Genomic DNA, 27,273 nt, shown 5'->3' with positions numbered 1-27,273 from the left:
TTTTTCTAAGTCTGCGGACACTTTGGGTTTGTTTTCGCCATGCACTAGGACAAAGGAGAGGATTAGAGGTTTGTGCATGAAATAGTCATTAAGTGGAAGCAGAGTTTCTATGAGCCCAGGATTTGTGGCCATAGTTGGGAGTGAGTAGGGAGTCCTACAAGGAAATTAGACACTCGGGGACACTAGAGTCAGAGCACTTTTTTCAGTTGCCCCCCCCCCCCCCCCCGTCAAATTTCTGTTGAAGCTTCTCTCTTATGTTGTGTGCATTGCAGGCCTGAAAGGTGTCTAATCTATGGGTAACAACTCGTTACTTTCTTCATAGAAGATGTTAGGAGATGCTTAAAAGTTTTATCACGTGGAGTACATTAATTGGCATTAAGCATGTGATTTTTTTTTTTTTTTGGCCTTAAATTAGGACGGTGAGAACACCACCAAGCTGGAAATTGTGGTATCATGGCCTGTTCGTTAGAGAGCCTGCAGTAATTTATAACGTTTCCCTGCTTGTTTGAGACGGGACACTGAATGGCTAAATGGCTAATGGCAGACTGATGTTTCTCTAGAAGAGTCTTATACGAGTATTGTGTATACACACATAATGTGGAGTGGCCTCGGCTTCATGGGATTTTTCCAAACCCACATTATTTGGCAGTTACCATGCTATGAACTGAGGGTATACTTACATAAATATTTGGAAAGGTGGACTCTTCAGTACGCGAATATTAAGGACCGACGAGTCTATTCCGCATAGCCTAAAAAACTCTCCAGGTGTAGTCTGGCTCACCTCAGAGTAATGGATTTGCTGCCTGGGCCCTTGATTTCCCAGCTTCGAATGGATGCAATTTTAGAACTCTGCTGGAGAGGCCATACATTTTGACAGCTAGAGCAATCTCCAAGGTTTTCATCAGTCATGGCCCTCATTTTGCATTGTAATATGTGCGGGAGATGTGAAACTGATGGTCGCATGCTCTAATGGGGGATTTCACTGATAGGACTGCCGTGCCTTTTGTATGGCTGTGTGTTCTCATAGTCTCCGGTCTTGCTTCAGGGAATGCCCTTCTTTCGAGATTCACAAAAAAATAACCCAAAGAAACAGGAGCTGTCATTTTGGAAAGTTCTCTAGCCAAGTGATTTATTATTTTGGCATTCTTCCACAGTTCTCCTCTTCCGTGATCAATATTTATAGAATTTTGACTGTGCAAGGTTAATTATACATGAATGTATACGTGGAGATGTGAATATGTATATCTCACTGTGTAACTTTTCCCTAAGATTGTGATAAACTAAGTCGATAGTGACTTAGGTGCTTTGGGGAAAAACCTGTTCCATGTGTCTAGGTAATGCAGCAAATTTTTCTCAGTTATGTGTGTTATTTGTGGATAATTTTGTCTAATTTCCCCCCTCTGATTGAACTTAAAACATCACAAATACAGTCAGCAAGTTTCTAAAAGTAATGTCAGGATTTCTGAGCTGTTAAACTTGGGAAAGAAATTAGAATATGTGTCTTGTATTATCTTATTAGCTCTTGGTTATCAATAATCTGAGCTACTGATAATCACTAAGTAAGAGAAGTTGTTGAAATGCATTTGGCTACTTACGTCTCCTCGTGAGTGTATTTCTGATGTTCTGGAATTGTCCTGCATTCCGAATAAGTTCAGGCTATGGACTAGGATTGCCATTATCACCAGTATTGTCTACTGTTGTTCTGGATATTGACCAAAGGAGTGAGATATAAAACAAAGTGAGATACACATACTGGAAAGAAGATAAACAGTCCTCTGTTGAAACAAAAAGGGGCAAAGAAATTGAACAGGTCATTTACCAAGGAAGAAACAAAGATCATCAATAGATTAGTTTCAAAAAATTTAATCTTTGGCAAAGATGCTAAAGATGATGCTCACCATTGTTGAAAAGTGTCTGCGTGGAAAGAGCCTTATACATAGCTATCGGGAATAAAAATTGGCAACATGTTTCTGAAAGGCAATTTTAAAATAGTCACCAAAAATTTTAAAAACACTCATATTCCTCACTGCCATAATTCTAGGAATTTAATATAGGCAATGTGTCTTTTCTTCTTTTGCATTGCTAATCCCTTTTCTGATTAAAATGGGGACTCCTTTCTTGGAAAAATGCTAATGTACAATCAAGTTTGCATTTAATTTCTTGGGTCATGTGGTGATTGCCAAACTCCAGCAAAATGACAGTACCCTATAATGCAATATAAATTTTGCACAATACCCTAGATACTGTTACTTTAGAAATTGTAAAGAATTTATAAAATAAAATCTGTGAAAGTCCATATTAAATATATTTCATGTATAAATTTCTAAAAATAAAGCATAAAGTAAAATCTTACATTTATGAAAAAAATAGCGTAGCATACATTATCATTTTAATATACATCGCTGGCCACTGCATCTGATCTTCCCTTTGATTTCTGCCCCATCATAGCTGCTGCTTCCTTGTTGCTCTGAGATTTCAGCCCCTTCTTGTCCTGGCTAACTCCCGGCAGTGAAGCCTTCAGGACAAATCTTTAGAAGGCCCCTGCTTCTCTAGCCAGCGCCTTGAAGTTGCAAGTTTTGCTTTGTTCCCTCTTTCCTACCCAGGAAAAGTATTTTGAGAGGATAAACAAAGCCCAGCCCAGAAGTATTAACTCTCCTTTGCAACAGAGAGAACCTTCCCCTTCAGAGGACCCTCCCACTTTGTGTACAGACTTTGTTAAAATATTTTTAGAGTCGGGCCCACATTGAGGATCTACCCAGAGGATGTGGGTAGAACAAAGCTCGGTAGTAAAGAGGGCTGAATTTTGTTGATGGTGCTATTCCCAAAAGAGCTCTTAAGTGAGGCCAGTTAGGAGGGTTCGTGGAATGATGGAAAATTGCTGGATGCTATGGTGTGTGGCTTCAACTCATTTATCCACACTCAGGAAGAGGCTGTCTTAAAATGGTAGCTCCTGGTACCACGGACAGGATGTCTCGAGAAGCCATCTGCCACTTTAGGGCTCACCCCAAAAAGCAAAATGTTTTTAAAAAGTAACAGTATGTATCATAAAGGGAAATGATGATTCTGTTGCCCCTCCAGGCTTAGTGTGCAGAATCTAGTGCTTTGTTTTTCTCTAGTGGTGGTTCCATGGTAGTTGCAATCCTGCACCAAGAAGTAAAGCAGTCTTAAGGCCATTCAAACTCTCTGGTTCAAGCCCTTGAGCAAAGAGAGAGTGTCTGAATACAAATCCCATTTTGATTCAAAGGAGTTATAGAAGAGAGGTGCTTAAGAATTGGGCTTTGAATGGAAACTGCCTGCATAACCTCTGATAAGGGACTTAACCTCTCTGTGCCTCAGTCCTTCCCATCGAAAATGGGAATCATCACCATACTTATCTCCCAAGATTATGTGAGAACTAGTCAATTCGTATATGGGATGCATAAAACAGTGCCTGAGAGTTATCACTCCATCAATGTTAAGCACAATTATTATTTTCGTATGTTTCATGAGACCCATACATAAACTAATTAGAAATATTAAGTATTTTTAAAATGTAATGTCCTGGTGACATAAAACTGAATATTACCATTTTTAAAAAATCGCATTTTGTTTTTATTCCTTTTTTTTTTCCTAATCGGATTATTACTGAGTGTAGTATTGGCTTCAAATGAACAGGATTATGCTTTGTTTTGCTTTTGTCTTATTGTAGAGTCAGTAAGTCATCCATACCTGGCTGAAATGGGGCTCAGAATCGATTAGCACAAAAATCACTTCCCTGCCTGCCCTCCCCCCCGGTGTCTGAAGGCTTCCAATTTGGAAGTGGAGTTTGGTGAAGTTTGCTTTGGGCATGTTGGCCAGGAAGGAAGTGGAGAAGGCTGGTGTGATGTCTCCTTGCAGTCCGGGTCTTTGGCCTGGGTTTCAATTCCTTTTGCCAGGAGAGTGGGATTGACTCAAGACAACCGGACCACTCTGAGCGCAAAATGTGGTTATGTAGCCCCCAAGTGAGCAAGAAGCTCTTTCTCCAGGTAGATTCAAACCCTCCACGTTTCTAGAGGCCGATGGTGATTGTAAGCTTTATGGGGCCACAGAGGAATTTTCTTGGACACCCAAGAATAACTAGCTGGTTTTTATTGGGAGCTCTTTTACAGCAATCAAGATAATAGGAGGTCTTGCCACATTAATTTGGGTAATAGAAGCTGAGTTTGTTTTTTTATTGGGAGATTTGAGTCTCATCTAAGGTCAATAGTGAATAGATCCTGGACTGTGTATAGAAGGCTTGGCTTGGTGGAATTTCCTATACATCTTGAAAGCAAGATGGAATCATCAAATGAAACCTTTTTTGCCCAGACCAAAACCTAACGAGGGATCAAATATTTTGGGGAGGTGACTGTGTTCTGAGTCATTCTTTGAATCTAGGCTTTTATTTAGAAGAATAAAAATCTCACTTGTCTTCTGCTTTTGGAGGATTACTGGGGGGTACTGGTGAGTTTAATTAGGTTAGTGATCGTATAATTTTAAACTATGTTTTTATTTTGTATTTTCACTGAAAGAAAATTAAGAAGAAAAATTAGGATTTGTTTCCCGTAAGATTTTTCCAGGCCTCTACAAAAAGAAGACCTGGGGCACGTCTTCTCGTACCACAAAGTGCATTTTCATAGTGTCCCTCGCTCACCTGGGTGTGCACACACGCATGCACACACACACACATCACACATTTCTGATTTAGAGATGCTGACTCTTCTCTTAGCATTCACACACAACAGGCTTTACCGGGAAGGGATTTTAGGAAGTTGGGGGAGTGTGCGTGTCTGTAGTAGAACTAAGGTCTGACTGTGAAAATGCTGGCCTCCCTCCCTGCTTGTTTATTTTTTTGAACTGTATCTGTTTATTCGGTGGAAGGAATTATTGCCCTGCTGCAGCGTGGCTCCTGGTAGGGTGGGTGGGCTCTTTGGTGGATCAGTGAGAAGCCCCAAGGGCCATTTTCCCCTTCAACCCTGGATTGAATTGCCACCCGGCAGAGCAGAATGAGTGCGGACAGAGGTAGGCGATGTCAAGTTAGATTTGGGCCATCAGCGCTTGAGGCTGGCAGTGGAGATCTTCCTGTCACAGCAGGAGCCTGACCTGCCAGTTCTGTGATTGCACAAATTCAAGGAACGTTCAGAAACAGTGCAAAGATCTGCTGCCCTTGACCTGAGATGCAGAGACTGTGACGGACAGAGAAGGCTATGGGAGATGGCCGAGAGGCGCCAGCCCATGGAAGGAGAGTGGAGAGCAGGCCGGGCAGGTATGAGGGCTTGGGCATGAGACATGCACTGTTTAACGGGAGCCGCCTTCCAGGTTCCGGAAACTCCTCATCATAGCTGGGGCCAGAAAAAGAAGGTTTTCTTATCATCTCACTTCCACCCCAAACTCGGGTCCACACCTGTTTGTTTCCTTGTATGGCCCATCCGGGAATGTTGGTGCCCACTTGTTACCTTCTGAGAGTGTCTGCAAGTTTTGCGAAAAGCACTGACAACATAACATAACAAACATAACATAACATAACATAACATAACATAACATAACATAAAATAGATATCACCGCCAACTGAGGTAACAGAGGCCTGACTGTAGAGAAACCTTGAATAAAGAGGGAGAACCCTCAACAAACTAAAACTACCACCAGTCTCTTCCTGTTCCTCTGAACCAATCAGTGAGGAAAATTAATTATACAACATCTTTAAATATCAGGTGGGCTGTATTTCAGGGTTCCTTGATATCTTTATTTTCTCAGGATACCAGTCATCCCTTTTATTAATTGAGGTATTATTATGATTATTGTTATTATTATATTATCATTAATTCACCAATACAAATAGACCAACATCAGAAAAGAAGTAAACCCCTCACATGAAACTAGCCTGAATTTTTAGAGTTTGAAAACGATAATGCGGAGTATGTTGTTATGCCATTAAAAAGTTGAAAGTTAAGGGGTCGCTTGGGTGGCTCAGTCAGTTAAGTGTCCGACTTTGGCTCAGGTCATGATCTTTTGGTTCATGGGTGCAAGCCCCGCGTCAAGCTCTACGCTGACAGCTCAGGGCCTGGAACCTCCTTTGGATTCTGTGTCTGCCCCCCTTGTGCCCTGTATCTCTCTCTTGAAGATAAATAAACATTTAAAAATTGGTTAAAAAGTTGAAAGTTAAGGAGAGTTAACTGATGTTTTTAATTCATTTACTGTTGGGCTCAAGCAGTGTGCCATATGCTGTGAATATGACATTCATACCTGTATTCTGGGAGCCTACATTCTAACATGGGCTGCTACTGTGAATTCCCAGATATTTTTTTTAAAGTTTGTTTGTTTGTGTGTTTGTTTGTTTATTTAGAGGAGAGAGAGAACAAGTGGGGAAAGTGCAGAGAGAGAGAGAGAGAGAGAGAGAGAGAGGGAGACAGATAATCCCAGGCAGGCTCTGCATCAGCAGTGTGGAGCCCAGTGTGGGGCTTGAACTCACGAACCAGGAGACCATGACCTGAGCCAAAGTTGGACGCTCAACCCATGGAGCCACCCAGGTGCCCCCAAATTCTCAGGTATTTATACACAAGGCAAAATGGAGGGAACTTGCAAGAAGCATAAAGAGAGAGTCCTGGGACTTGGGCAGAGTGAGACCATCCGTGGAGGGAGCAAGGCCTCCTGAGGGCAGCTCCTCTCTGCTCTGAACTCCCCAGAGTTTTCTGTGATGACACAGAAAATTAACTGTTGGACTCCCTTCCTGGTGAACGAGGAGGGATGAGCTGAACCAACACCAGCTGCGTCAGTGACAGGACCCTGTGCTCCTGCAGGTCCCTGTGTTGACTTTCGACCCTTGTAGATCTTACCACACCGAGCATCTCAGCGTCCCTGTGAGGCTGGTGATGCAAAGAAAGTGAGAACGTGGAAATAGACAGCAGCTCCTCCAAAGGACGCTGAGAGAGCTCAAAACAGTCCATTTGCAAAGACCCATATGGGAAGTACAGTGCCTTTACAGGGAACCTCTTCCCATTTATAGAGAGGCATTTCCTAAAGCAATGAAAATACACTTCTTCTAAAAGAAGACATCTGCTTTCCTGGATTAGATCTGGAAGTCACGGTGTCTGTATCTTTGCTTGATGTGTACCAGGTTTCTGGAGCCTTGACATTCAGACCCATCCCCGAGGATATAGACTAGACGCGTTTCTCGTTCCTCCCTCGCTGGCCACACAAACTTCCCTTCTGGTGCCGTTCGCAGGTCTCCTCGAGTTATCTTGTTGAGTTTTCTGCTTACCTGGGCTGATGGTCTCCATGGCTCTTTGCTTCTGCCGAGCCAACCAGAGGGAAGCAATTGAGAGTCTGTCTGCTGGGCAGTGATCGTCCGTTTTGCACTGCTAGTATGACTGCCGTGGCTGAAAAGAAGACTCTTCTGACTGCTAAACAGGTGCCTCTTGAAAAATAACAGAAGAGTTTCTTGCTTTTCCTTAATCCATCAAGATTTGAAACCTTTGCTCCCACGCAAGCACACTCTTACTCAAAATAATTGCACTTGTTAAAGTGGTCATTCATCTAAAAGATTCCTGTGAGCCCGCTTCGTTCTTTATTCTTATTTTCCCAACACCGAAAGAGAAATGTCTTTTTTCTTTTCTTCTCTTAAGAATACCCTCATTAATAATGACGTTAACCAGACACTCTTCGAAGCTACAATGTAAGCCTCTCAAAATCCTTGCTCCTGTATTTCTAAATATTTGGTACCGCCCTTCTTTCTTACGAAGAAATGTAGGAGGAGAATTCTACTATAGAGGTGAATAGTAGGAATATTATCAGGTAGTCACAATATTTCCTGAGCGGAGCTCAGTAGTTAAATAGCAGGAAAGTTATGGTTCCAAGGTGACTTTTAACTAACAATAGAAACAGATAATGGAGCTAGTAATTAAAAATTACTCTCACATCATGCATTGCGTTCTACTTAGAAACAGAAGGTAAATACAATAAAGCTTTTGAGTGCTTACAGATTTTGATCGTCAAAGGTGTTATTTCATATATATATATATATATATATATATATATATGCTTGTCAAAGTGTTACACACACACACACACACACACACACACACACAGGTGCACCAGGACAATTAGAGTAGTATTTGTCACACCAAACTAGGTTGATCCAATCCGCATGAGGGGTGATTTTGATTGAAAAGGTCCTTGGCAGTATGTATCTAAAAACTAAATGTAATCTTCAAGATTGTTTAGGCAGCTCTATATGCTCATAAAAATCTTTTTATTTTCCATTTAAATTAGCACTGAGCCAGGTGCAAATGTATTCATTCATCTTGTGTGTGTGTGTGTGTGTGTGTGTGTGTGTGTGTGTGTGTTTACATATTACCAATTCCCTTCCAAAAAGGTTCTATCAGTTTGCACCCCAGTCGGCAGTGCAAGAGGGTATCCGTCTCTCCATAGCCTTGCCAACATGGTGTGTGCCATACTTTTTATTTTTACCAGTCTGGCAAGTGAGGAGGCCATCTCAGAGTAGTTTTAGTTAGCATTATCGCTAATTATGAGGAGATCTTTTAAGTAAGAATCAGCCAAGTAAGACATCATCTAGGGGTTTCACTCAGTTTTCTACAAACTATATCACTATTTTCCTTGACCATACATCTTTAAGTATGCAGTGAATATGTCCATTGTACATTTAAACAGTTGCAGAGGACACGGTTTCTATCACATTTAAAATACGGTAAATTTAAATAAAATTGCGACATGGCTCCTTTAAGTGTAGTTAGTGTAACCTCTGTACCAAACTAGCATCTCTTTCAAAAATATCATTTTCGACTTAGGCTAGTACGCTCCTATGCCAGCCACTATGTTTTTAAAGTTTTATTGAAGAACTTACACATCGTTGTATAAGTTGAAGGCATGTGTCGTGATGGTTTACATGTATTGTGTTTACTGCAATAAATACAGCAAACACTCATTGTCTCACATAGATACAGTAAAAATCAACAGAAAAAGAAGAAACATCTCCTTGTGATGAGAACTTGTAGGATTTGCTCTTTTCTAAAATGTTTGTTTATTTATTGTTTTTTTTTAATTCTAATGTGTATTTAGTTTTGAGAGACAGAGAGTGAGCAGGGGAGGGGCAGACAGAGAGGGAGACACATAATATTTTTTTTAATATAATTTATTGTCAAATTGGTTTCCGTACGACACCCAGTGCTCATCCCAACAGGTGCCCTCCTCATTGCCCGTCACCCACTTTCCCCTCTCCCCCACCCTCCATCAACCCTCAGTTTGTTCTCAGTGTCCAGGAGTCTCTTACGGTTTGCCTTCCTCCCTGTCTATAACTTTCCCCCCCTTCGCCTCCCACATGGTCTTCTGTTAAGTTTCTCAAGAACCACATACAAGTAAAAACATATGGTATCTGTCCTTCTCTGACTGACTTATTTCACTCAGCATAATACCCTCCAGTCCCATCCTATTATAAAGGGCTAGTATCCAAAATCTATAAAGAACTCACCAAACTCCACACCCAAAAAACGAATAATCCAGTGAAGAAATGGGCAGGAGACATGAATAGACACTTTTCCAAAGGGAGACACAGAATCTGAAGCAGGCTCCAGGCCCTAAGCTGTCAGCACAGAGCCTGACGTGGGGCTTGAACTCACAAACTGAGATCATGACCTGAGCTGAAGTCAAGAGTCAAATGCTTAACTAACGGAGCCACCCAGGCACCCCTAGGAGTTACCCTTAACAACCGTCCTGTAGCAGTGTTAGTTACAGTCATGTTGTACGTTGCATGCTAGGTACTTATTTATCTTATAACTGGAAGTTCATACTTTTTGACCACCATCCTTCAAATGCCCCTCCCTCCCAGCTCTACCTCTCATAACCACAAGTCTGATTTTTGTGTCTGTGGGTTTGGTGTGGGTTTTTTTGTTTGTTTGTTTTTGTTTTTGTTTTTTTTTAGATGCCACATACAAGTGAGATCATGCAGTATTTGTCTTTCTCTGACTTTACTTAGCATAATGCCTTCAAGGCTCATTCATGTTGCAAATGGTGAGATTTCCTCAACTTTTTATGGCTTAATTATCTATCGATTGATCGATCGATTGATAGATAGATAGATAGATAGATAGATCTATCTCACAGTTTCTTTATCCATTCATCCATCAGTGGGCACTTAGGTTGTTTCCATGTCTTGGCTCTTGGGTCTTGGTAATGATGTGTTGGACATGACACCTAAAAGACAAGCAACAAAATACAAAATAAGAAAGTGGGGTGCCTGGGCGGCTCAGTCGGTTAAGTGTCTGACTATTGATTTCAGCTCAGGTCACAGCCTCATGGTTTGCAGGATCGAGCCCTGCATCAGGCTCTGTGCTGAGTATGGAGCCTGCTTGAGAGAGTCTCTCCTCTCTCCCTGCCCCTCCCCGCCCTCAAAATAAATAAACTTAAAAAAACATAAGCAAGTGGGACTGTGTCCAACCAAAAAGCTTCTGCACAGCAGAAGAAACCATCAAAAGGCAATCTACAAAATGGGAAAAAAAAGTGTCAAAGCATATATCATTTGCATAACCATATAAGGGGTTAATATCCAAAATGTAGAACAAGTCCTATAACTCAACAGTAAAATAAAATGAACACTCAATTAAAAAATGGGCAAAGGTCTCAAATAGACATTTCCCCAAAGAAGATATACAAAAGGCCAACAGGTGTATGAAAAGATGCCCACCATCACTAGTCGTTAGGGGAAGGTCAGTGAAAACCACAGTGAGATCTCAGCTTATGCCGACTACAGCAGCCATCATCAAGAAGATAAGAGATAACAAGTGTTGGCTTGGATGTGAAGAAAACCCTTGTGTGCTGTTGGAAGGAGTGTACCTTGGTACAGCCACAGTATGGAAAACAAAATGGGGGATCCTCCAAAAATTAAAAATAGAACTACCACGCAATCTGACAATTGCCCCTCTGGGAAAATACCTAAAGAAATGAAAAGACTACCTGACAAAGATATTCATCCCCCCGTGTTCACAGCACCATTACTTACAATAGCTATTCCATAACAATCATAAATTCTACAGCCTTTCTTTTCCTTTCTGGGCTCCTATAGTCCTTCTAGCCCCTCCTGCAGCCCCACAACCCCACCAAATGTCATCCTAAAATAGTGTCAGTGTCTGCTTGAAAGGCTATTGATCACCCTATGAGATTACACAGAGAATTGGATGTTCAGATCAGAAATCTCATGCAGTACCAAACTTTACTAGTAATTTCAAGGAAACGATCAGCACAAGCAACACGAGGTGAGATCTGGGACTGTCAGTGAGGCTCTTTTAGTCCTTTCTTGCTGCAGCATGAACGGTGTAGCCCAGACAACACAGAAGATAACGTAATACTGCATGTGGTTATGGTATTTATGCAAGGAGATCCTTTTAAACCTTGAAACATTTCCAGTTTTACTTGCATAGCTTAACAGACGTTTTCCCAGAAGTCGTGTGCTGTGTATCTACAGATTTTATGTTTGTTTCCCCAGGAACAATTCTAGGGAAACAGGTAAACCTGCATTAGGCATTCCATAGATAAGGACCTGCCTGCTTTGCACATGGCACAAAGTCTGTCATTAACAAGCTGACAAGGACATTAAACCGGGCCATTTCTTTCTCTTCTGGGGTCACTCTCCCTTTCCTCCATAAAGGGAGAGAATGGATTTTCGAACTGTGGTTTAACCATTTATCTCCCATCCTGTCCTATTTCTTCTATACAGAAAAATACGTAAATAATGGAAACTTTCAAAAATTGTTTTCTTTGACCATATGCCTTTAAATTTAAATACCTTCTGGCTTGAGTTATCCTTAAATTCATATGCATATGCATTGATCAGAATAGCATAAGTGTATTACAGATTTTGATAAATAAAGATAGCTTTGTTAGAAAAACAACTCTTAATAAGATGGATGAGATGACTTTTTTAATTGATATTTTTATTAGGATCGTTGATTCACATGCAGTTGTTAAGAAATAATCCAGAGAGGTCCCCAAAACTTTACCCACTTTTCTCCTATGATAACACTTTCCAAAACTGCAGTGTAATACCGTAGTCATACGACCCACCTATCTTATTCAGCTTTTCCAAGTTTTGCCTTTACTCATGATGCCTGTGTGTGTATTTAGTTGCATACAACTTTTGCATGTGTGTGGGCATGTTTCCAGCCCCACAGTGAAGGTACCAAACATGTTCCTCACCCTGCGTTGCCCTTTTATAACCACACCCTCCTTTCTTCCACCCTCACGCCACCCTAAACCCTGGCGACCACCGGTCTGTTCCCCATCTCTAAAATGATATACAAATGGAATCATACAGTATGTTATTTTGGGGGGTTGTTTATTTTCACCCAGAAGAACTCCCTGGGGATCCATCTGGGTCGTTATAGGTGTCAGTGGTCATTCCGTGGTACAGCTGTGCCACCGTCTACATAACCATTTGCCTGTTGCAAGACATCTGGACTGATTCCATTTTTTGGCCGTTAGCGATAAAGCTGTGAACATTCGTGTAGCGGTTTTTATTTGAACGTAAGTGTCCCTCTGTCTGGAATACCTAGTATTCCAGGTTGAGTTAGCCTCGGTGTACCCCTCTTGTTTCAAACCTTCACTGGCCTTTGATTAAGAGCTCTAGACTCATAGCCAGTAGATCAGTGTGCTTATTTTATTCCTTCCAGCCAAATGTTGTCTCAAGATGATTTTTCTTCTGAATGTTTAATGCCTTCTCTGGTCCATTTCTAATGAATTGTGCAGTATGGAAAATGAATTGATAAAGTGCTACAAGGCCTGAAATCGGTGACATTTTTCACCTGCCACCGTGTTTGTCCCTTGAATCCATTTGTCAGGATAACTCTCAAGCAGTGTGCTTGATATTGATTTGTCATTTAGAGAATTTTCTCATTGTGAACATCGCGGGGCCTGGAGAGCTCTGCTGAATGTCTGTCCCTCTCCAGGATACGCCGCTGATTAGAAAGCAGGAGGGGAGATATCAGACTTGTCATGAAATAAATTGCTCTTGTGCCACTGAGTAGAACAGCACCTGGTTTGACCATCCTTGGGCCAGCTCACCAGAAGGGGCCCGAGGCGGGGATGTATGTTTCAATGTGGTGTCACTTTTATTAAGTGACTTTGTCTTCAGGGGCACACTTCAGTGCCTTCCAGATAAATCGCTTCTGTCTTTGACAGTGACAATGACAATATTTCCAACTTCACACATCCAAGAGCCAATTGACAGGACAAATTGCACATTGGGATTGCTTGATAAGCACAAGACGGGGCACAGCATCTCAAATCATTCCACGCCATTGGAACTAAGTTATAATATGAATAATAAAAACCTATCACTGACACACCTAACTGTGAGACAGAAGCTGTATTTAACAGCTGAAGCAATGTTCATCTCTTGAGTAGAGTGCAAAAATTGTATTTAATTATTTTCTGATATTGGGTCTTAGTAAATTTGTTTTTCCCCCCACGATGTCCATTTACATAATACAAGGAAAACCTATCTCCCATAAAACTTCTCTTAATATTTTTATAGATTCGGTCCACATAACCCATGCAAATACTTGGAAAGAATTGCTAAACAATAAAACAGTATTCTTCATATTTATGACCTTAGGAAAGTTACCAAGACAAATAAATACCACTAAACAAAGGAATATGTACCAGAGGGTATGCACTTTGGAAAGTCTGCTTTCTACTGCCAGCATGGCTGCTACCATTAAGAAAAAAATAAAGAGTAAGTCTGTGAGGCTTTCTGGGTCATCACCATCCCCTTTGGGATGGTGAACAAAAATGTGTTGTTTGAGACAGGCTTACCTTAGGCAGCCTGGCTCACATTTTGCCTCTGGCTCAGCCGACTAAGCCTGACTAAATAGATACAAGGCAAAGACTTCAAAACATAGCCTTAAGGGGAATGGTAAAAATTCTTCCTCCTTCCTGTCTAGCCAAGGGACAGCTGGGTCTACTCCTGAAGAGGTCTACCTATAAATAGGCCCCAGAGTGGCACCCAAGACCCATTTTGGAGAAGAAAATCCTGCTCTTGATCCAGAATCATCTGGGCTTCTTAGGGATGGCCCGTAGAAGTCGGAAGGGCAGAGGAGTAGGACCCTGGAGGGCAACCAGAAGGGATTCCTAGCTCTGTTGGGAGCTGAGCTCAGGCCTCGCAGCCTGGCCTTTTGAGGCTCTCGTGCCTTTGTTGAGGGCTATGTGAAGTCCTGCTCACCCTACGTGTGGCTCATATATTGTCTGGCTTGCTGGTATGCCACCCACCAGAGCAGGGCTGGGGCCAACATTGCACGCTTGACATTTGCTCTTCGCAATTATTCTTTGAGACAGGGATTGTTTGCTTCGTAAAGCACCGTTTCAAAATTCGTTAGGAATATGATATCTGAATATTAAGTATGCATTCTTGTCTCCTTCTTTCAATTATTAATGCTGGCATCATGGCTTAAATCCCTGAGCTGTGTAAACACATCTCAGGTTAAGGACAGTTTCACTGATTCTAAATTCCTTTTAGGATGTTCAAGAAGCCCTGACACGGTGTCTGTCACCTTTCCCTGTCCCTGACCGGGTCTCAGTGTGGACCCTTGAAGAAATGGCCAGAGAGAAGGTAGATGACAATGTGAGTGGAAAATAAAAGGGTTTAGATCCTCTACAGGGAAGACTGGGGTAGTGGGAAGAATCTTGTCCTTAGAGTAGAAGAACTTTTGTCCCACATCTTGCTCGTTCGCACAGGGACCACCTGCGTGATTTCGGGCAAGTATCACGATCGTAGTCTCTGCAACAGAAGGGTGATGTTAGGCAGGGATGAACAGCTCCATTTAGCACCAAAAGCTGAGAATGTTGATGATACACCTTGAATTGATTGCAATATAATTATCAACACTGTGAGTTTAAACACTGGACACACTTGCTATTTGGGTCTCCAAAATAAAGAAAGAAGCAATCAAAAGTAGAATCGATGCTGGGTAGCCTAAAACAACTCATCATTTTACTCCAAGATCTCAATGAAGGCAAATGGGTGTGATGTGCCTGGAGTATCCTGCGAGTGAAGAGACAGGTGTCAAGTGAGGCCAGGAAGCTCTTGTGTCCTGTCACGAGGACAAATGCAAAGTCACCAATGGCATTCTAATGGCCAGGCCATTTTGTTTGGGAGGCAAAGTCTGCCTTGGTCTTCGAACTCCTACACACCTTTCCCTCTGCCTTGATGTTCCTCCACAGCTCCTCTCCTACCACCGCGACATCTCAGGAACCCAAACCACAATGAGCATAAAGACTAATAAACTTTCATGGGCCACAGCTTGATCTGAGGAACTAACTCTAGGATTTTTTTTTTTCATCCCCACTGTGCTCTGTGAGAGGGAAGACCTTTTTGAATGCAAGAGGAGTTTTCCAGATTCGTCAGAAATGCTCACAGAGGCATGCGTGTGTGCTCACGCAGGCCAGCCTTGCCCGTATAATGTTGAGTCCTGTAACCTTCATTTGTGATTGGGAATGTGAGCGTCAAGAGGGCAGGGAGTTTTATTGATTCTGTTCACTAATATACCTGTTCCTCATAGGTGTTCAATAAATACTTACCAAGTAAGTGTGCAATTAAGAAATTCAGTTTTTAAGCCCAAAGTTTATCACTGTATTTTTTCTCACAATGACTCCATAGGTTACACTGTGAACAGCATTTATTCTTTTATACCTTCTTCGTGGCGTACAGAATGTAATACAAGTTCGAGGTCATAATTAGCATTATGTCTGTCTTTGTGTTGGGGATTGTTAGATAATTGGCATGTGGATCCACTCTTCAGAGTGTCTACTGGGTGTTTGCTTTTCTGTGGCCAGCAAGGAAGGAGACGATTCAAGTTAGGCATGTGAATCTCTGTGTTCTGTCCCCTTTCTCTGCAAAGTGAAATAGGAATTAGTGTCAGGAGAGAGAAGTGTGTCTCTGCTGTCGGCTCAGGGTTGCCTCTTCTTTTTCTTATCTTCTGCCTTATAACCCAAAGGCTATTAGGATTCCCAGTCCCGCAACTTCTGTCTTGAGTTCATATCATGTTATTTTATATCAGCTGAGACAGGAAGTCCCCTACAGACAATGAAAGAACAGCAAGGATTTTTATATCCCAGGAAAGGCCTCTGGAGGAGCTTTGATCTGGATTTGCCTTCCCAGAAAGACTTCATAGCAGACTGAACCAAAGCTGGGCTCGTGTAGTCCTGAAGTTGGGTTTGTCCAGCTTGGAAGGTCGAAGATCCCCAGGAAACCAGGTGCTTGTATTCTTCCATGATCATCCATTCCAGCCCACATCTTCATTGATGGTCCCTGTCATCAGCCTATCCATCCCACCGTCCAGTCTAGGATGAGACAGGTCAGGGTTCTAAACAAGGGATTTTCAGACCAGAATGAAATATTGACTGGCCACCAAGAGGAAGGACTAGAACGATGCATGCTTGGCCACAGGGAGGCATGTCAGGCACCCAGGGTTTATTTTGCCACAGATGAGGAAAGAGTGATGATTCATGAATGGAGAGCTGGCTGGGCTGTTGGAAAAGTCATGGGTGGGAAGGAGAGCTTCTGAGGACACTAGTCTCTGCTGACTGACACTGGTAATGCTGCAGACACTCTGGCGGGTCCCTTAGCACTGTGGCCTCTATGTATTTTCACACGCCGTGTGTATTCTCAAATAATTTTTTCATTTGGGATTGAGCAAAGCCCATTCACACATTGCAAACGTCTGTGCCTGGGGCACCAGTTTATGCCATTGAATGACACATGGGGAAAAACTTTCATTTTTTGCTCTGCTTGTTTATTTCTCTCTGAATGATTCATTCTTAATAAGTTTCTTGCCCAATGCCTGTTTCGGCAACCATAGAAAAGATGTTGGTATTTACTGCATATTTCCAACTGGTTGATACTCCCCCTAATGACTCTTCCTGTCATCTTCCAACTCCCTTTGTCACCCTGGGAGGTGACAACTTAAAAAAAAAAATCTGTCTACTATTTTGGACATTTAATGAGCAATTCAGTGACTCGACGTTTCTCGTCTACTCTGTGGCTCTGGAAGATTGCAGCCCTCTAGGATGAGGCTCAAAAGGGACTTATTCATCTAGAAAACATTCACCTCTTTCATAGATGGGCAGGATAACAGGATTCCCGTTAACCAAACCTGACATTGGTGTGCAGCTGTCGGCGGCCGGACCTCCTGAAGCAGCCTCGCACATTAAGTCCTGTGTTTTCACTCCTAGGGAAAGAGTGCCCACAGAGGGGTGTGGAAGAAAGTCCCCCACACAAGGAAGGTTGTAGCAAGAAGCGATTTCTCTATAAAGAGAGTAAATCCCTACAATGGTGTTGACTTAGAACGATACAAGGATAGAACCCTGTATTTTGGAGTTTCTGTTTATTGACACACATATACCCTGTGGCCTCAAGTCCAAAGAGGACGTGGCTGAACGCACAGCTTTGATGTTTTGAGACAATTGATTTCATTCCAGCTTTTGCTTTGTTTTTCCTTGAAAACAGAGCCATAGGTATATTTCTATTAAACTATATATGAAAAATTAAAGACAGAAATTCACTCTTTGGTGTTTTGGTTTTTTTTTTTAAACCCTGAATGGTTTGTGGTTTTTATTTTTTATTTTTTTTCAAGGACTTATAGTCAACAATATGGGTTAATGCCAGACTCTGGAGAACTTAGGAGGGGATTAGCAAATGTGCAGGCAGGTAGTAAATAGTTGACTTCTGAGGGGAAAGTGCACTAAATCAGGGTTCCAGAACACGGGCCATTATGGAAGATACCGGGGCTGACTTAAAGGGGTCATTCTGAGGGGAAGCTATCTTGGTGCATCGTTTCACCGTTTTACATTCCATTTTTAGGGGAACTCCATTCAGATAATTCTTTTTCTATGTCTCTTTAAGAAATGTCAACTTAACATCATTTCTTTGTACGTATGTCAGCTCATGGGATTTCGGACATGATCACCTCCACAAAGGTAGCAAAACAGAGGCTTCATGGACCTCTCAAGGCTCACCCAGTGACACCAGGTGACACTCTCTAGCTCATGTTTTGGGCTGACGAGATCCTGCAGGAACCAGAGAGCAGTTCATTACTGGGGCTGTTTAGGCGGGTTGGGGCGGGGTCAGCTCATTTAACTGAAGAGGAGACTCGGCCCAAAGCCCTCCCAAGGCCTGCGGTGAGCCGACCCTGGTACCGCAGGACTACAGCTGCTTGCCTAGACAGTCGGCCATCTTCTGGCGTCTCAGGTGCAGGTTTGCTGATTCTGTGCTGTCCAAAGGGCCTGTCTGTCCGCTGCAGCCTCTGGACTCTCCACGGCAGATCCCAGTTGAGCGCGGGGGTGAGTTGTGGAAGGGCCAGTGGGCACCTGGTGTGCTTGTAGGCCCTTGTCAGTACTGCAGTGGAGAGGAGTCATCCCATAAGTCACTTTTAGCTCTCCTCTCTCTGCAGGCTCACTAATACTTTGCAAGATGAAGCTAATGGAATATTCAGGATTAGTACTGGTAGAACACGTTTATGCCTCTCTTGCAAAGATGCCAAAAGTCTGCAGTTCTTGAGATTAAACATTTTGTTGTTTTCGATTTCATTTTAAGCAGATTATATCTTCTTGACTTTTAGAAAATAGATACATATTGTGAACAGGTATTGTATATATTAAATATATGATGTATAAGTTATATATATATACATATATATGTATAAAATTTTATTTGTGCCCCATTTTGCCTGGGTATTTTAGAAAACATATATATTCTGAACAGATCTGTTTTCTAAAATTCCCAGGCAAAATGGAGCACCAATTTATAATACATGATATATGATATACATATGATATATAATATATATAGCTTATACAGCTTATATCATATGATATATGATATATATAGCTATATATATGTGATATATATAGCTTATATATATAGCTTATATATATCATATGTCATATGTATATCATACATACAGTTTATATAGAGAGATTATATATACCATATCATATATATGATATATGATATATATATTACATATATTATATATATATATATATAATTTTGTTATTTGTGCTCTATTTTGCCTGGGAGTTTTAAAAAACAGATCTATATTATGAACAGATATTATATATACTTAAATATATGATATGTAAATTATACATATGTACATTATTATGTTATTTGTCCTCCATTTTGCCTAGGAGTTTTAGAGAACAGATATTATCAACAGATATTATATATATTAAATGTATGATATGTAAATTGTATATATATACATATATGTATAAAATTTTGTTATTTGTGCTCCATTTTTCTGGGTAGTTTAGAAGTCTTCTGAGCCTTTCTGCAATTATAAAACAAGAATAAAATTTTGAAGAAATGCCTAGGCCCATAATGGCATGGAAAAGATTGTCATCTATAAAAGCACCACACAAAAGAATACTGTACATTCTTTGGGGGTGCCCCCTGTACCTAGGGTGCTCATATAAATCCAACATTTCAAAAAATATATATAAAGAAATCCAAAATTTCTCTTATAGTCAGAATATGGGGGAAAAGAATAAATGGCTGAAAAGTGAAATTGAGTGGAAATGGCTCTCACCGAATAGCAGAGTGGTTCAGGAATTCAACAGGTATCTTTTCAGGGTGTCTTGTCCATGCTGTCTTCCTCATGAATCATCAGAATGTTCCTGAAAGGCCAACACTTTGCAGCCTAGAGTATGTGTCCCAGTTCGCCTCCACCTGCCCTAAGGTTATTATGTTTGAAAATGGGCAGGTGATAATAATATTCTGTCCTGATCCAAGAGGTTGCCAGTGAAGCTGGCAAACACAAAGTGCCTTTTGTATAAAGTGTGTTACAGATATGAGCTATTACTTATTCAGTGTATGGCTTGATTTGACCATGATATATGTATATATACACGTACACATATATGTACATATATAAAGGGCGATTTGGAACTTTTCACTTGATGTTTAGTGTGCTCCCTTGGTGACACAAGTGGACCACAAAATGAAGATTACTTTCACAGTAAGTTTAATACCAAGAAGTTACATCGATGTCCTATGTTCTACCTTGGGGTTTTAAAATTGTTTCTATGAATGTCTACATATTATTAAGTAGCTTTCATTATTATTAAATTCTTTGAGCTACTAATATCCTCCCCATTCTTCTCTCAAGCACCCTTTCAAAATAAAATTTTATTTCCCTTAAAATCTTTAGTTTTCAAGTAATAAGCATTTGTAAGAGAGGAATGCACTTAGTTACACATATTTACTACTATGAAATTGCTTTCTATTGGAGCGAATTATCTACAGGTTCTAATAACTTTCTTTAAACTCATCCCTTAATTAAATCACAAATGAAGGCACTGACTGGATAATTTTTTTAATATTTATTTTAATTTATTTTTTGGGAGAGGTAGAGAACGAGAGTAAGTGGGGGAGAGGGGTAAAGGGAAAAAGAGAGAGAATCTTAAGCAGGCTCCACGCTCTGTGTGGAGCTGGACGTGGGGCTCCATTCCATGACCCTGGGATCACAACCTGAGCCGAAATCAAGAGTTGGACATCCACCAACTGAGCCACCCAGGTGCCCCCGGACTGGATAACTTAAAAAAAAAATTGTGTGTGTGTGTGTGTGTGTGTGTGTGTGTGTGCGTGTGTGTGTGAGCTTAGAGCACACTGAAGGAGATTTTCTCCCTCTGACTGATATTTCTATCAAATATAAACATAGTTATTTTCTAGTGTCAGTGGATAGTAAGAAAGAATGCACTTTTACTTCAAGCACTGAAACTAGTGTCCCCGTTTTCTTTGAAACTTTGGAAAGTAAAGACGTCATAGAAAGGAAGGGGGTATTGATACAGGGTACAACTTAGATGAACCTTGAAAAAACATTGTGCTAACTGAAAGAAGCCAGACCCAAAAGGTCACATGTTATGTGATTCCAGCTATATGAAAATCCGGAATAGTAAATCCATCCAGACAGAAAGCAGATTGGTGGTTGTCAGGGGCTGGGGAGAGGGGACGACAGAGAGTGACGGCTTAATGGGCACCACGTCACCCTCGGGGATGGTGAAAATATTTTGGAACGAGACAGAGCTGATCTTTGTACGGCTATTTTGACTACCAACCGCCACTGAATCACACACTTTAAAATGGTTAATTTTATGTGATGCGAATTTCACCTCAATAAAAAAGTAATAAAGCTGTTAAAAAAGAATAAAGGTATCATAAAGTACCACATACAGAAAGCACATTTTCTGCAAGGATATAAATCAAGAGCCCTTTATTGTACATTCTCTCCAATCCAGAGTGATGGGAGCTTTTCAACCAGTTGCTGTCCTTGTGGAGTGGAGGCATTTCCTTGTCTGTCTGCCCCCAACTGTTGTCATCCCGTCTCTGCAATGTCATCCCTATGGGGCTCCCCCTGTCCTTTCCCGCTCCCTCTGCTCCCTCCTTTCCAGAAGCTCTTGCCTCTTGGCTCTGCTGCTGCTCAGCCCTTCCCATCTGTTCTTCTTCCTGGCATCAAGCAAGTCTTCCGAGTTCAAACCTCGGTCAAATCCAGGCACTCCTGGGACCGTAGACCTTCGATGGCATGCCACGAGAGCAGGGATGTCCCTGCTCCCTAGAATGCATGCGGGGCCATCTTCCAAAGTTCATCCAGTGCTCAGGGACTTCCTGTCTCCCAGGGCTGTCTTAATGCAAATAGTGGCCTATTTGCCCAAGTTGTGGGGAGGAGGGCTGTCCCCACTCCAGCCCTTTCTTTCTGCCCCCTTCTTCTCTCCCTGCCTTGGTGAGCTGTTCCCACCTGGCTTTTGAGACCCCACATCTTGAAATCCAGTGACTCTTCCCTGAGGCCTCCCATTAGCAGGGTGCCCTCACTCCCTCCTCTAAATCCTCAGGGTACTTGGCCGTATCCCCCGCCTGCCCTTTTCACGGTCTGCCTTACATTATAGTAGAGGGTTAGCGGTCTGTCCAGAACGACCCACCTTGTGAGCTGTGGAACTAGGATATAAATCTTGACTTTGCCTGCTTCAAAGATTGTGCTGTGAGCAAATCTCCAGTGACCTCCTTCCTATGGATTGTGGACCTCTCCAACGTCTCCCTCCCCCTACACCATCCCCCCAGGCACTTTGACAGTATGCATAGTAGGTTGATGATAAGTACACCTAGAATGTGCAGAACTGTTCCTCTCCACAAAGTTACTTTTTAAAGGGACTGTCCAGTTGACTGTATTTAAAGAGGTAAAGCGTAAAAAAGACGCAATAGTACTTAACTTCTGTTTTCTGCCATTTTTGAATGTGGCTTTTATCTCCCCTCTAAACACACACATTGGTTGGAATCACGGTAGCCCAATCTCCTTTCTCATCATTTCCATGGACCTTTTTCTGATCTTTTCTTCCTCAAATTGATAGTATTTATATCTGTGTCACTAATTTTGAGCCCAATTATATATGATTTGTGTGATTTCTTGAAACGATTTCTTCAGTTTGATGCATTTCCATAATGCCAGTGGTCCAATGGTACCAGTTCCATGCATTTTGGTGAATGGAAAAAAAAATAGCATGAAAATCCCTTCTTGGTATGATGATAAACAGGTTTTTTTTTTAAGACACCATTTGAATCACTTGGAATTCTTTGTCTTTCTTTTTGTCCTGCCAGTCTAGCTCTTCGATAAGCCAGCATTCAAGTCGGTTGAAAATAAACTTCAAATACCAAGTTTTAAAGAAATGCCAAATTATGTGAAAGATCATACTATTATTGTAATTTGAATTTTAAAAAGGGGTAGGGAGAGGGAGAGTGGGACTCTAGAAATTAGGTTGTTTTTTTTTTATTTTTTATTTTTAATTTTTTTTTCAACTTTTATTTATTTTTGGGACAGAGAGAGAGAAAGCATGAACGGGGGAGGGGCAGAGAGAGAGGGAGACACAGAATCGGAGGCAGGCTCCAGGCTCTGAGCCATCAGCCCAGAGCCTGACGCGGGGCTCGAACTCATAGACCGTGAGATCGTGACCTGGCTGAAGTCGGACGCTTAACCGACTGCGCCACCCAGGCGCCCCTAGGTTTTTAAAAATCCAACTCTATTTAAGGAGTTTTCAGTACCTTTGCCAGGTGGTCAACTTGTTAGGGAGAAAAGGTAAAAATTACCATGACAGGGTATCTTGTGTTTGGTTTGGTTTGGTTTGGTTTCATTTTTTGGGTTTGTTTTTGGTTTTTTGTTTTAGGGAGCCGGAAGAGTGTCTCTCTACCTGCTTCGAGTGACAGTGTGACTGTCTTGAGAACATCTGGGTGAACAACTAGAAGGAAGAGCCCAATATTGACCTTTCCCTTTCTCTTCCTCTCTTCCCTCTGCAGGTTACCTACCTGGGTAAAGTCCCCACCACAGGCATGCAGTTCCTGTCAGGCTGCACAGAAAAGCCAGTCATCGAGCTCTGGAAGAAACACACGCTAGCCCGAGAAGATGTCTTTCCCGCCAACGCCCTCCTGGAAATCCGACCATTCCAAGTGTGGCTCCATCACCTCGACCACAAAGGTGAAGCCACGGTCCACATGGATACCTTCCAGGTGGCGCGCATTGCCTACTGCACCGCCGACCACAACGTGAGCCCCAACATCTTCGCCTGGGTTTACAGGGAGATCAATGACGACCTGTCCTACCAAATGGACTGCCATGCTGTCGAGTGCGAGAGCAAGCTCGAGGCCAAGAAGCTGGCCCACGCCATGATGGAGGCCTTCAAGAAGACTTTCCACAGTATGAAGAGCGATGGTCGGATCCATAGGAACAGCTCATCGGAAGAAGTTTCCCAGGAATTGGAATCCGACGACGGCTGAATGGACTTAGCATGCTTCGGCAAGGCAGCACTGGTCGAGGAATTCAAGATGATAGATGAATAAGCAACGATTCAAATTTGGGAAGTAAAGACTGCCACGCTATTGGCTGACCAAGCTTTTTTAAATTCAGAAGAGCAATTCTAAATCTAAAGAAATGTATTATTAAAGTAATTACATTACATTGAAATCTGCTGCTGCTGTGACTGTGGGGAGGGTGGGCGTGCAGACGGGGAGGAAAGTTCTAGACTCTCTTCCTCCCCCCACCCCTCATTTCCCAATGCCTCCCTGTAGGAGCTCTCCATGCCGGTTGTCACCACTCTCAGGCAAATACACTGCGGCTGTTATTTGACGAGCCATTCCAGTTTGCCTTACAGACCCCAGCCAGACTGTTCGGTGCCCCTGGAGGATCCCTAGTCGTGGGTGGGGGTGGGGGTGGGGGGTACAGATGCAGGCACAGAGGCCGCAGAGCCAAGGGAACACTCCAGGCTCATCCTGAGAGCCCCTCTCCCTGGCATGGTTCAGATTCTCTCCTCAGTAAGCGAATCAGCACAGCCTTTATTTAGCTTTACAACTAACAACCTGGTAGCTGGTAGTTGATTCAGTTAAAGATAATGCTTTTATTCACATAAATATATCAAGTAGTACCCTCTTATTGTATTCACTTCATCTATTTTCTTGGAATACTCACAACTGCTAATAGCTGCCTTCCTTATCCCTCCTCATCCACCCTCTTTCCCCTTCCAACCCAGCCTACGTCCCTAAGGGGTGGATTCTCAGCATACACTGCAGGACACAAAAAGGGAAGAAAATAACCAAGCATCTGAAATAACCAGTCGAGCAAAGTGGGAGTTTAAAAACAACCACCACGACCACAGAAACTTTGGAAAAAGGGAACGAGTTATCAGCAAGTGAGCAAAAACTCCACGCGGGCTGTCCTTTTTTCAGGTCTGATTTACAGAAACTTGTTTAGTTAATGGTCCTGCCTGAGGAATCCTTCCTGGCAAGCTTCAGATCTGATCGGGCGTCGCCAAGGAAGCCTTGCCGCCTTCGCTCAATGTTGTACTCGAATAGAGAATGTGTTGTGTACAACTGGCTTGTCTAGACAAACTGTGTCCGTCTTCATCTAAAAGGAAATCTGACCTTGTCATCTTCAAATTGGTGAGACCTTAGAGTCAGAGTTTCCAGTCTGTTCACTGTTTCTAATGAGAGATTCTCCCCGAGAGAGCCTGAGGTTTCTCAGTTCCGGGGCTCTTTAAATATCATAAACACAAAGTCAACACTGAATGAAATTGAAAAGCGTTGGTTAAAATGCATACATTTAAAGCCGGGAGCAGATGGCTAGTGTTCCAGGTAATGCTGCTCCTTGATTAAAGTCTGTTTTTCATCCTGGTAATTAATGTTAGGGGACACTGGGGGACCTTACAGAAGCCTTAAATGAGAGCTCATTGAATCCAGAGAGTAATGGGGTCGGTGTTTTGGTCTGTGTATCTGCGTGTCCGTGTACGCGTTTGTGTGTGTGTACGTGTGCCCCGGTGTGTGGGTTCAGTTTTAAGGCATGTAGAATAAGCATGGAGTCGTATTGAGAAGAACTTGCCTCTTGGAGATATTGCTTGCTGCTCTACAGCACATGTAAACTATTCTTTAGCGTAAATGCGTTCATTCTTTAATAAAAAATATGTTTGCATTAATAAAGCTGAGGACTTTCATACTCTGTATGTCTTTCCTTTTTTAAGTAATGAAAACCCCAAGGACGAAATAGGCCACATCGAGTAAATAGGGAATCTGCTCTAAGAAACATACAACCTTGGTCCTAAAGAACCCATTCCTTGATGGTGTTGAACAAATCTTGTTTGGCTGTCTAATGCTCAACTTATATTGAATTACTGCCCCTTCGCTGAGATGGTATCATGGCAAGTAGTTACTCAGCGTGGTGGACTTATTTCAGAGGAGAGGCTTCTAGAACGTTCTGCAAGTGATTGCTATTTATAAAGCCTTGTGTATAGCTTTGGGGACTCCGTGCCGGAATCCTGGAAGGTAAATACGGAGCGATTCCCTCCCACAGCACTGGTTAAAAATGCTTCCTGCAGGCCATGATTTCTCAGAACGACCCCATTAATCTCGCAAGGCAGGTGGCCCGTGGAGCCACTGTGTGTGTTGAACAATGCCCTTCATGGAATCAGGAACCAACATAAAGCCTTCTGAAGTGAAAATATGAGAGCCTGCTGAAGAGGTGCACTCGAGTAAGAATCACCACCCATCTCTGACTCAAATGGCATTTTCCCTCATTGACCTTTTCTGAATTTCAGTTTCGCCACCTTGTCCTTGAAGGTGCTTCTAAGATGGGGGAGGGGGTGGAAAGAAAGGAAGGAAGAAAGAACCCAGCCAGCATATATTTCAGAACAGTGCCATTTCCATCTCACAGAAGTTAAATCCCAAGTGCACATATGGGTATTTATTGCAGAAAGCGTTTGCTGATTTTTTTCCAGGGTACTGAGTGTGACAGGCTAAGTAATTGGCTCTGATAATGTTGCCATGAGCTTTTGCTTGAGATGATTAGTAAGCAATTTCAAGATAAATACACAATGACATCTTTCAAATAGCTAATGAGGTCTTTGGGGAGAGCCAGGATTCATTCGCCCCAGAGGGGTGATTCAGACGTGCATTTTTTTTTTCTTCTTCATGGCTTTGGTTTCTCCCTTTCTATACTATACTTTCTATACTAGTGGTCACAAAGCACTTTCATGTATGCTAACTCCTATGTCCCTCAGAAGGATCCAGTAGGGGGTTCCTTATCTCCTTAACTTTAGAGATGAGGAAACTGAGGTTCAGAGAGGTTGCATAAGTCAGCCAAGGCGACACAGCTAGGGTGGATTTGATGGAGACTTCGAACTCTCTGACTTCTAGGCCAGGGCTATTGCTTTGTTTAGGCAAGGTCCATTGCTTTTGAATTTTTTATTTCCATTCTCCTTAAATCCTCTAGTCTGTTTTAAACTGGTATTCTAAGCCACTATAAATAAACATCCTTTGGTATTCATTTCCAAGTACTTTTGATAGCAATAGAAAAAGTTTTAAAAGCAAACAAAGGCCCAGGAAGTTTTATCTGAGCACAAATAGCATAATGTGAGATTTTACTTAAGTATTTTATTGGCTGTGGTCAATGGACAAAATACCCTCTCCACCTCTACAGAACCAAGATGCCTGGTTTATTTTGTTTTTCTCCGGACACATTAAAACTCTGAGTCAAATCCTTCTGCGGCAGGATTCTAAAACAACACGTATTTGCTGTTCATTCAATGCGTTTTCAATTCTATATTTATTTGTATGATTATATAAAGTATCTGTTCAAGCCTCTGGGGTGTAAGTGTCATTAAGATGGGGATTTTGTCCGTTTTGTTCACATTTTATCTCCAGCCGCAGGTTACAGAATTCTTGTCATGCATTTGTGTCTGTTTAC

The 27,273-nt window shown here is 42.1% G+C and overlaps 1 protein-coding gene across 2 annotated transcripts in view; it reads left to right on the top strand.

Moving 5' to 3' along the window:
• The window catches only part of PID1 (phosphotyrosine interaction domain containing 1), a 230,654-nt gene extending 205,129 nt beyond the window's left edge, over window positions 1–25,525 (top strand). For both annotated transcript variants that reach the window (XM_023259770.2, XM_023259771.2), the window contains one exon: window positions 23,343–25,525. In XM_023259770.2, the coding sequence (XP_023115538.1) occupies window positions 23,343–23,819 (477 nt within the window). In that variant the 3' untranslated portion in view covers window positions 23,820–25,525. The remainder of the gene's footprint in view (window positions 1–23,342) is intronic.
• Window positions 25,526–27,273: the final 1,748 nt, after the last annotated feature.

This window comes from Felis catus, chromosome C1 (assembly GCF_018350175.1).
Source record: "Felis catus isolate Fca126 chromosome C1, F.catus_Fca126_mat1.0, whole genome shotgun sequence".
Taxonomy (NCBI): domain Eukaryota; kingdom Metazoa; phylum Chordata; class Mammalia; order Carnivora; family Felidae; genus Felis; species Felis catus.
Note: the sequence above shows the minus strand (reverse complement) of the source record. Positions and strands in the feature narration are given on the sequence as shown.